Raw genomic sequence first — 11493 nt, forward strand, 5'->3', positions numbered from 1 at the left:
TGATTACATGATTGATCGACCTTCTTATTAGTTTCTCGATCGTAGATGGATGAATGTACTTCTAATTCAATCATTCTTCCTCCCAGCCCTCTCCGCAACTTCCTTTTCTATTACTTTTTTTTTCCTTTCCCCCACTGCCTTAGGCTGCAGCCATATGAATCCAATAGGTTATGACCCTTGGGGACCTCTTTACATCTGACATGCACACTATCTCTATCTATCTTTGTCTTTTTTCTCTCTCATTCCTCTCCATCTCCATCTATTTCTCTCTCTCTTTCTCTCTCTCTCTCTCTCTCTCTCTCTCTCTCTCTCTCTCTGCAGTGGGAGTCAAGAGAGACAATGAGCTCAGCATCAGGGCCCGGCTAATGACTACCAGCCATGTGCCTGATTAAAAACACACTGGGTGCTTCTGCGCTCCGCAGGCAGCCATGCAGCCTTCCCCCTCCTCGCACCACAATGCCTGAAAACTTAGAGACAGAAGCACAGCCCTGCCTCAACAGCTCTGTGCCATAATAAAAAGCATCCACAGCCAACCCAAGCCTTACTCATTGTGGCATCTGAGATCCCAGCGCGTCCAGGTCCTAATCCGAAGGCTAGTCCTCATTTAGTCTAAGGGTGCCCAATTACTGACATTAACCCCAACCTCAACCAAAGCTATAACAATCCATGAGTCCCTTTACTACGGTCTTAAGCTCAGATGCAACCATAGCAAAACCAAAGAAAAGGGTCTGCTTTCAGATATTGCCCAATTAATGTGTTTGATCCGTCTTGCCACACACTCGTCAACTGGCAGTAAAATAACAACCGCCAACCCATCACTCAAATCATTTTTTCAGTATAGCCAACATCTATTTTTCTCCCAGTTCAAACGTCACCTACAGCAGCATACACTAATCCATTGTGGAGATTTGCTTTGACTCAACAGATGGACGTGGGGCATCAAGGAAGCAGTGGGAAGTCAAGAGGGGGGTAGCGGCACCTTTACCTTTAACTCTCTGTGTCCATGGTGGGACCTCCAGCAAATTACAGGCAAGCTCCATGGAGATGCTTTATTGCATCTGACCAGCTCACTTCCTCTCAATACCAAAGGCATTGCATGCTGAGCTTTATTTTGATGTGGCGTGTAAGCGTAATTAGAGGTCCCATAAAAGCAGGGGAGAGGGGGGAAAAGGAGGTTTGTCCATCTGTCGAGTGTTAAGGTTTGGGTAGGTGGGGGTAGAATTCTGTGCAGGGGATCACAGTACCACGCTTCCATGTTGTTAGCGCCGCAGCCATTCAACTAGGCAACGCTGTACCAACAGCCCTGAGCGCCGAACAAGATGCTGTATGTCTGCTTTGTTTGTTGTTGTTTTTTTGGTGTTTTTCTGTGTACACTATAAATAATATAAATAAATACATAGACTATTTGTACGCATTTTCTCATGGGGCCTCCTGGTTTCCAATTTCCAGGCCTTGCAGATCGATGCAAAGTAGGTCCCAGTCTGCGGGAGTACACAGCAGCACACACTGACAGTGCAAACAAGGGCGTAACTATATGTGGCCTTTTGCAGAAACACAACACTGCCCCCTGAAAGCATCTTCACTCTGTTTTCTCTAATCTACAAATCTGTAGGTCCCACTGGTGTGGGGGGTGGTGTGGTTTGAGCACCAACACCTGTCTTGATTCTAGGTAATTGGGCCCAGGATCAGAGGTGCTGTACACCTGTTGCTAGTGAGAGCAATCAACGAGCAACAGGTAAATCACCCTTCCCCACCAACAAACGAGGAGAGCCTCTGTCAAGACATGTGTCCATCTGCTACTGGCTTGTTACATCCTGACACTCTCTACAATAAACTGGTGTGTTTGCAACATCTCTGCCTGTGTCAGTGCCCTGCAAACACCACTCAGGTAGCGTGTGGCAGGAGAAACTGCCACAGTCACTACAACTACACATCGAGCACCAAGTGCAAAAGGTTAGTAATCTCATGTGCAGCCGCATAAGTTAGCAGTCAAGTAACACGCCGATTAATTTCTAATATGACACCTTATTTGTTTACTGTCTCGAAGGCAGAAAACGGGAATTCTCGGTAATTCGATCAGATTCATGGTGGAACAACCGCAATGTGTATGCATATGGTGTTTGTCCTTTTCCTGAAATGGCTCAGACCTTCTTTTGGAGGTGTTAGGGAGTAATGGGAAAGGTAAGTAGTCTGGAACTTTATTTCACCGTAAGCCTGAGGTGATCCGGCTCCGGTTTTGGGCAGCGCTCCTACCTGCGATGACTCATTTTTTTTTTTTTTTTAAAGCTTCTTTTGTGTTGTTGCATACAGCACCACTTAGAAACGATTCCCACATTACAAGTTTTACGGCCCAATAAACTTAAGAGAATCGGACCAAATTGGCTGGTCATATTTAGTTACTTTATAAGCAAACGTATTAAGGTGTAATTGCTTCGGGGGGGAAGCGTGCTATTGAGCGAGCAGCGTAGGTGAGGGCGAGCAACTCTCACTCGCATTTGGAACGGACACTGGAACGTTTGTCTGTAGCTATGGAGTTTCTGATCACCATGGGGAAATACTGAGTGTATTGTAAGATTTGTTTTATACCTTCGGCTTGTTTTATAATGACATTTTACATTTACAGTTTGCAGCCAGAGGGAGAGAGAGAGAGAGAGAGAGAAAACATCTGTTTGGCATTTAGAAACACCAGTATATGGGATCCTATGAGGGATTCCATACTGACAATGATTCAGGGCACAAGAGGAAACCCAATTGTGCCTGCCCATGCCTCAGCCTCCCCATCTACAAAATAAAAGAAAATACAATATAAACACGGGACCCTATATGCAGACAATGGACATTTCTCAGCCGTAGAAATGTGTAAAGCGAGTGCTGCAACACAAGCTCTGTCAGCCGCGTGAAATGGATCCTCCTCGGTCCCTGTTCGTACACGCAACACCCCAAAGAGCCCAGAGACGAACATTCACTCCCGCCTTCCACAAAATACAACATCACATATACTGAGGATGAAAAGTCAACAGGCCACGTTAAGAAAATAATCATTTTGAAGGAAATAACAGCGAACGGCATAAGGAAAAACCAAAGAGAACAACATAAAACTAACCATATCTACAGCTTGTCACGTGGAAGTTCCCAAAGAGTTCCCAAAGTTCTCTCTCTGTCTGCCGCCCCGGTAGAAAGTTCATGCCACTGCATGTTTTTTCCCTCTCTGGTGAAGGTTTTCATCCAGTTTAGCATGGCATCGCTGCACTGTGGAGCCTTTCAGCAGCTTCATCTGATACCGCTGCGACTCGGAGCGGGAGCTCCACTACAGGCGGGATCGACATGCATGGGTTAGTAGGTCAAACAAGGAGCTAGTCTTTCCGGAGAGAGTTCGAAAGGCTGGGTCAGACTAATGTGATTTGTCAATACACGGCCACAGAGGTGGATCATTGTCCCTGAAGCCTAATGGTCGCGATATTCTCCAGGGGAGCAAAGCACAGCCGATCCAGAAGGGCTGGGTTAGAGAGAAGAGGTATTTTAGAGCATCAGGTAAACACACCTGCATTGGCCTATGGATTGTATATGCTTCCTTTCTCTTTTCCTCTCTCTCCATCTCTCTCTTGTTAAATTCCTGTCTTTCTGGCTTTTCCTCCCTTTGCACATACACACGCACATGGCCTTCGGCCAATAAAAGGGCTTGGAGGACAGGGCCTGGGAGGGAAAGACAGAACTCTGTTTCTTGACAAAGTGTTTAAGGCTCAGGTCAGGACTCAGGCTCGCTGTAATCCCTCTCAGGTGATGCTGCTCACATTCAGCCGCTTTCAGCTGATCTTCTTAAATAAGCCTTCCTCGTCCCTAAAAGCAGCCCCCACTCACCACCAGTTCCCTAGGAGCACAAACTCACAGAGGAAGAAGGGGGTTTTTGGTGCCATTCAACCAAACTCAGATCAGCTCTTCTACGTTTCCGCACGGCGATCAATCTGTGGACCGGTTGGCAACGCTGTCCCAACAGCCCTGGGCGCCGACAACCACTTTACACGGTTCCAGAGAACCAGCCAGAAGTGGCGCACCGTGGAATAAAATAGTCAGAAAGCTCAGCCACACCAACCTGTGCGCTAATGCCCGTGCACGCACACGCGCGCACGCACGCGTCCGCGCGCATGCACGCACGCACACACACACACACACACATGGCAGGATGCAGGACTCCCATCATGAGGATTAGAGTGGCATCATGTGAAAAAGCCTTGTTAAAAGACATGCCATCTGCAGCACTATTTCACTTTTTCCATAGGCAGGGTGGCAGGACTGGTTTAAAAGCAGACTCCTGGAGCATTTTCGCCCTCCCTGTCATGCACATAATCAACATATTATATTGCACTGCAGCACCAGCATCCAACATTAACATTCGCACCCACAAACCTCAGACCTCACTGTAAGCTATCAGGACATGAGGTCATGATTTCATGTCTCAGAAATGATGTAAGTCGTCTGATATAAAATATCAGCTCAACACTACGAAGAGGTGACCATGATCAGGCCATATGAAATATTATATTTGTTATCATGCAGTGGCTTTCGGTTTGAATTCTCTTTTGTTTTGCCCTTGCAAATTACGTAACTCTAACCAAGCGTTCCCCTATATTGCCTATCTGGTAACACTTAGATAGAAACACCTTCTCTGATTTTGATCCCGAACCTTTTTAATTTGATGAATGACTTGTCGGTTGATGATATCAGAAGGTTTATAAAAAAAACAGAATGCACACAGAGGGATAGAAAAATTGATCTGTTTGGAAAATCCTTTTTTTTTTTAATAATCCTTTTAATCACCTCAGTAAAAAAAAAAAAAAGTAACGGTTAATTGTTTTGCATGGCAACTTTTCACCCTTGTTGGCCTGTTCCCTTTTTACTGTTGGTTCAAACTTCTCGGGGCCCAGGCAACGTTGGTACTCGAGTCTGATTTTATGTAGTCAGCAGGTGGCATCATTAGCCAGAGAATAAAAATGAAACGCAATACCCTTGAGTATAACAGTGATATCATAGCAGGGCTTGTTGCCGTTGTTTCCTCATTTCTGGTGCACAGGATGGGCTTTAAGGAGGTGTAAATTTAATATGTTTTGTCATCTGTTTTACATGAACTAAAAATAAAAGAACTGCAGTCAAACAGTGGATGGGGGAAACGGGTAATAGTTGATCTGGTTTCTTCTTTTTTTAAACCCATCGGTGCATATAATGCAGAATTTTTTTGGGGGGGGTGTTAAACATGCCTGTCATGCATAATAGGGGCACACCTGGAGAGCAGAGTGTGGCAAAATTTAAAAATCCATTTTAGTGTGGGCCTGGGACCCAGCACTCCTTAGCCACTCGGATTGCCCTGTGTGCGTGCCAAACACACTGTGTATAAAGCTGTCACAGGAACCTTGAGGGCTAGAAAAAAAGCTGAGCATCTTGATCCCCATTCTCTTACACAGACTCCTTGCAATGTAATCACACTAAATAAAGGAAGGAGGCGAAACACCTGAGTGTTGGCCGACAGCCACCACCCTATACATAAAAAGAAACCTTGGCTTTAGATGAAGGCCCCCCCTCATCTCCTCTAACACACCTATCCATGCAAAAAACACACACAAAAAAACAACAACCCGTACACTGCTCAGTGGGGTTGGTTTGACAAGTGAAACTTGCACTAATGTGTAGTACACAGCCTAAAGCTGTTCTTGGGGTCAAATGTGTAAGTTAACCTCTTGATCTCATCCCATGCCATTTCAACCCTCCTCCACCCCTAAAAACACCCCCACCATAACCACCACCACCTATAATCCTCACACACAAGACTATAAATGACAGACAAATCCGCATTGATGTATATTTGGCATATTATAAAAGGGATTACCTAAATTTCCAAATACTTTGGAGTACTTAGAATGGAGTAGCAGACAAAAAAAAATGAAGAGGTAGAAAAAAGTGCGTGCCAGTACCCCGCAGTGATGGCCTGATTATTTGCAGATGGCCAGTGGAGAGCTTGCAGGGTGCGGAGGTTCCCCCTGGCACACAACGCATGTGATTTGATCCGTGATTGTCTGACAATTTCAGAGTCCCCGGAATACTGAATTTGGAAGCTGCACTCTGTGTATGTGGACTAGGGATGTGTGCACCGTATGTAAGTATGTGAACGGATCCTGATATGAATGGTAAGTTATTTACAATAATAATAACAATATTAATAACAATAATATAATAACAATAATAATAATAATAATAATAATAATTATTATTATTATTATTATTATTATTATTATTATTATAGTGCGGTGTGCACTTCAGCTCAGCCTGAAGGGCCATGATTGTGTCACTGGGTTACAAAGGAGTCTCCTGGTGCCTCTAATTCCACTGTCTCCCCGGTCATTCATTCAGAGAGTCCCGGTATTGACCAAAGGGCTGATTCCCCCACTGCGCTTCCCCTGGGCGATGGGTATGTGGGTATCCTAACAACTGTTCAAAGGGGTTATGAGATCAATTAAAACCAGCTTAGGGGGTGGGGGTCATGGGCTCAGTATAGGAAAGGGGATTCCGTATCGGTGCCTAACACCCTCAATATGCTCTCTAAACTAAGTGCGCTCTATAGACTGACTCAGCTCTCTGAACTACTTCACATGAAAAATGAACATTTAAGGGAACACTCGCTCACGAAGAAACACAGCGCATCAACGTTATCGTGGCGTAAACACAACCGCACCACCTGAATAAAACAACAGCTTTCCCTAGCTGTATCACCAAAGTGGCCGCAGCCACACTCGGAGCGACATTTACGCACCAGCCTTATTCTCTGAAAATGACCAGCACAAAAAAAAACAACAACAAAAAAAAAGCACTTTGAAGAGGACAATAGCAATAAATACTACACAACCCCCAACGTTCACCGTATATTTTAATATATACTACTATTTATTTTATTGAGAGTGCCAAGTCAAATCGGTGCGCTCCGTGCGCATTACCAGCCCGTGAAGGAGAATCCAGAATTGATCTAAAGTTTCCGAACGACCTGTTGTAATGAAAGCCAACGATCCGGTGCATCCAGAGTCTCTCCGGGATGCTAAGACTTCACCCCCGCCCTCCCCTCCCCTTTCTTACCTCTCTTGTTTCTCCTCCAGCGGTGGGACGGCGCCTGGCAGTGGCTGGACTCCATGCAGTTCAACACGATGAGGGCGAAGGAGAAGAGTCTGAAGTGCATCTGGACGGCTGATCGGCGCTCCGGCTCGGCGAGGGAAAAGCGGGGATGGCGGGTGCTCGGATTCGGCGTCCTCCAGCGTTCGCGGTCGCTCCCGACGTGTCAGACATCAGACGCGATGTGACTTGGAATCGGGCACCACGGTCGCGCCGCAGATCGGGATCATCTTATGTGCGTGCGTGCGTGCGTGTGTGGGTGTGTGTGTGTTTGGGTGTGTGTGTGTGTGTGTGTGTGTGTGCGTGCGTGTGTGTGTGTGTGTGTGTGTGTGTGTGTGTGTGTGTGTGTGTGTGTGTGTGCGTGTGTGTGTGTGGAAGTGCGCTGATCCCCCTCTGGTCCACTCACCCACTCACTCACTCACTCACTGCGGATCCCCCCTTTGACAGAAAGACAATAAGAGGTTTATTTGTGATAACGGTGTAACCAGCAGGATCGACACCCCCAACACAAACAAACAAACAAACAAACAAACGGCTCCTCTGTGTGTTAATGCGCAGAAACAATCGCGATTTGACCCAAAACAGAAAGCGTTCGACTTTTAGAGAAGTGACTCTGGCTTTAATACATACATGCATACATGGTGTGTGAGCTGAACGTACAGAACATGGAGTAAAATGCAGAAAGAAGTGGGGGAAAAGGAGCCTCAAGCAAAATGTGAGAACATATAAACAAAAAGGTCCACAACAAATTATTATCGTTATTGTGCTTATTAATAAAAAAATAAATAAAAAAATAACATAATAACAAAAATAATTATTATTGTCGTTGCTGTTGTTGTTATTATTATTATCATTATTATAAATAAATGCATATACCATTGATTCTTAAATCTCAGAACCAACAGAATAATAATTTGTAATTTTTCTTTACCTGCATTAAATAGAGCGTAAATCCTCCTTCGGGTCCGTTTTAAGTCCCCTCTGAGTGCAAGTGTGGAGTGGGCACATGCAAACATCCCCTTCCCGTGCGAAAACTTCAGCTCTTCAGAGAACGGAGAGGTCCGGTGGAGAGGAGGGAGAGAGAGGGAGGAGGAGAGAGAGAGAGGGGCGAGAGAGAGAGAGGGAGAGAGAGAGAGGAAGGGAGAGAGAGAGAGAGAGAGGAGAGAGAGAGAGAGAGAGAGAGAGGAGAGAGGAGAGAGGAGAGAGAGAGGGCGAGAGAGAGAGAGAGAGAGAGAGAGAGAGAGAGGATGAGAGAGAGAGAGAGAGAGAGGAGAGGGCGAGAGAGAGAGAGAGAGAGAGAGAGAGAGGGCGAGAGAGAGAGAGAGAGAGCGCGCAAAGCAGCGGAGCACAACCTTCGTCCCCCCCTTTGACAAAAGCGAGTTTAATTCCGTTTATCTCTGGGGGGGAGAGAGAGGGGGAGAGAGAGAGAGGGGGAGAGAGAGAGAGGGGGGAGGGATGGACGAGCGGGTGAAGCGTGCCCTCCGTTCATTCAGCGCGTCGGTGCCGTCTGCGCGCGCGCTCCGCACCGGGAGTCGCCGGCGTCACGTGGAGCGCCCCGCATCGCGGCCGATTCTCACAAGCGGTGCAAGACGCGCGATTATTATCACCTTCTTTTAAACCGATGCTACCGATAAATGCTATTTGTATTGACCTATACTCATAAATGCTATTTCTATTTACCTATACTCATAAATATATTTTTTTAACCAATAGGCCTACTTATCAATCAATAAATATATATATATATATTTGTTTACCAATACTGATTAAATATTCGGATTATTTTTTTTAGCTGTACTCATCCTTTTAAAAAAAAAAAAAACGTTTTTAACCAACAATATATTTTTAAATGAATATTATTATTTATGTTTTCGAGGATGACACTGCTTGATTTCCACCCTTTTTTTTTTGTAAAAGAAACAAACAACAAACAAACAAACAAAAAAAGAAAAACCACGGGCGTAAGAAGAAAGACTTGTCGGTGGCCATTTTTTTCCGTGAGCAATCCTGCTTTCATTCCCGAATAAAAAAAATAAAATCAATTTGGCCTTTTGAACTATTAGAGGTTTCGGATTTCCGCGTGATGTACATAAGAGGCATAACCGCAAGACAATCGTCCCGCCACGCCCACTTTTTGTGCACCAATTTAGCGATAATTGGGTGTAATTGTGGGGTAAGAATACAAATTATTCAATTATTTTTCGGAGTTTCAAGGCCTATCACGGCACACGCTGACCTATGTGACCTCCCTTTAATAACGGAGATGCCTGATCGGGTGGATTGTGGTCAGGCTTTTTTGAACTGATGCTCCAAGCGATCGTCATTAGAGCTCCTCTTGTCATTTGCCGGAATCAAGATTGCAATGAGGGTTAGATCGAGCCTACCTTCTGGGAAAGCCATGTGGGTTGGCAGCTATCCACTCCACAATAACATTCAACATTGGCCATGTGTCAACTCCGCAGATCATTTAAGGAATAATAAGGAGTGAAAATTTGAGGCAAAAACGAAAATCGAGTCGAGTCTCAAGATTGTATTGTGTACAGGATGTGATTCCACAGCAAGGACGCTTTCTTTTTTTTCCGACCTGTCTCCTCAGTCTGCAAGTTGCCAGTTTTGATAGAGATATAAATTGTATGTGCTCTACCCCATTCAACCACTAGGTGTGGCACTTTAATCTGTTATTTATTCCAGGGAATTATTTTCATCTGATTCACCAAACTTTTTGGGGGCCTTCATACTGAGGGATGTCAGAAGGCATGGGGCACGTCAGAGTAAAACATACAAACATTGTCTTGTTTAACATTCTTCAATTATCCAATCTTAAAACATTCAGATTGGAAAACATAAAAAAAACAAGTGGAAAAATAGGTAAAAAGGTATTTTTCAATGTCTGGGAAAATTAAGTGAAAAAGAGAGGCAATCACAGACATCCCAACTGTTTTTTGTTTTTTTTTAACATTAGACAACAGAGAAAATAGAAGATCTACTCTCAACACACAGACACGCACGCACGCACGCACACACACATATACACACACACACACACACAGTGGAGTTTCCATTCAATCACTGCAAACCTTTCACAGGGGGAAAACCTTTTAACAATAATGTAAAGACAAAAAAAGCCTGTGGAAGTTTCCTTGCCCCAAAACAGATCGTGACCTCCGTCCCGCCTCTTGTTTATTTATTTGCTCAGAGTGCAGTGACAGGCGTTGTGGTGGCGAGGGCTGTTAGCCACAGTCGAGCTCCGGGTATCGGTCTGGACCGCTCTCTAAAACAACACTGGGGACTGCAATGGTGAGGTGAACGTGATAATTTAGGCCTAGAGGACTTTTTATTTTCATGATGTGTCATGGAGAACCGGGGCCGGTAAACCAATCACTTTACTGCCCTCCACCACCCTCCTTCCCCATCCCATCCCTCCCGTCCCTCCCGTCCCTCCCGTCCCTCCCTCCCCCTCAGTCGACGGGTCTTAGCGGTCCGCAGAAAGTGAGGGGGGTGACGTCAGCCTGAGGATTGGTCTGGCTCCGTGCCCCTGGGTCCCATAGCAGCAAGGAAGCGAGCTCCGGCACCCTCTCCCCTCTCCTCTCCTCTTATCCAGACACAGAATTACGAGTAAGTCCCGGATGGGTTGTTGTCCATGGACTGTTTGTGTGTGTGTGTGTGTGTGTGTGTGTGTGTGTGTGTGTGTGTGTGTGTGTGTGTGTGTGTGTGTGTGTGTGTGTGTGTGTGTGTGTGTGTAGATGAAAGTCCCAGAGAATCTTGGGGGGGCACAATGCCATTCTCATCTCCATTCAGCGCGATAGAGAATGTTTGCTCTAATCATAGAGATGATAAATATTTCAGGATCTATGGATTTAAGCCATAGAAAGTGCCTTAAAGTGTTAAGTTTCAAAGATGGCAATGGGATGACCACCAGTGATTGTGCATCACCTCCGCCCCCTCCCTCGCCCTTCCATTTCAAATCCCGCTGGTCTGGACTGCCCGCCGAGGTATAAAGTGGGGCCACTAAAACACCATAAAACCAACAGACCAGACAGCCATTCATCGTTACGGCGCATAATGCAAGCGGCATCGCGCGCGCACACACACACACACAGAGCGGCCCTAACCGTCATCCCGGGTGAGTCAATGCGCACATTAAAACTTCATCAAGTATTACTGATACGAAAGGCCTGACCGCCAAAACCTCAAACATTGTATTGCGATGTCCAGAAATAAGGCAACCATTGGGAGCAAATGGCAGGGCCCGTTTTATTGGATCGGTGTTTGAACACGGTGCAAAACAAGTGAAAAGTCAAAGCAAAAGAAAAAAATAACAAAAACAAAGGCAAACAGGAAGTG

The 11493-nt window shown here is 45.5% G+C and overlaps 1 protein-coding gene across 1 annotated transcript in view; it reads right to left on the reverse strand.

The window, feature by feature from the left end:
- rspo2 (R-spondin 2) overlaps positions 1–8177 on the reverse strand; it is a 54407-nt gene extending 46230 nt beyond the window's left edge. The window contains exons 1-2 of the mRNA XM_080005096.1: positions 8081–8177; positions 7117–7587 (exon numbers count right to left, since the gene is read on the reverse strand). Of these exons, the coding sequence (XP_079861222.1) occupies positions 7117–7216 (100 nt within the window). The 5' untranslated portion in view covers positions 7217–7587; positions 8081–8177. The remainder of the gene's footprint in view (positions 1–7116; positions 7588–8080) is intronic.
- Between the last annotated feature and the right edge of the window lie 3316 nt (positions 8178–11493).

This window comes from Zeus faber (assembly GCF_960531495.2).
Source record: "Zeus faber genome assembly, chromosome: 8".
NCBI lineage: Eukaryota > Metazoa > Chordata > Actinopteri > Zeiformes > Zeidae > Zeus > Zeus faber.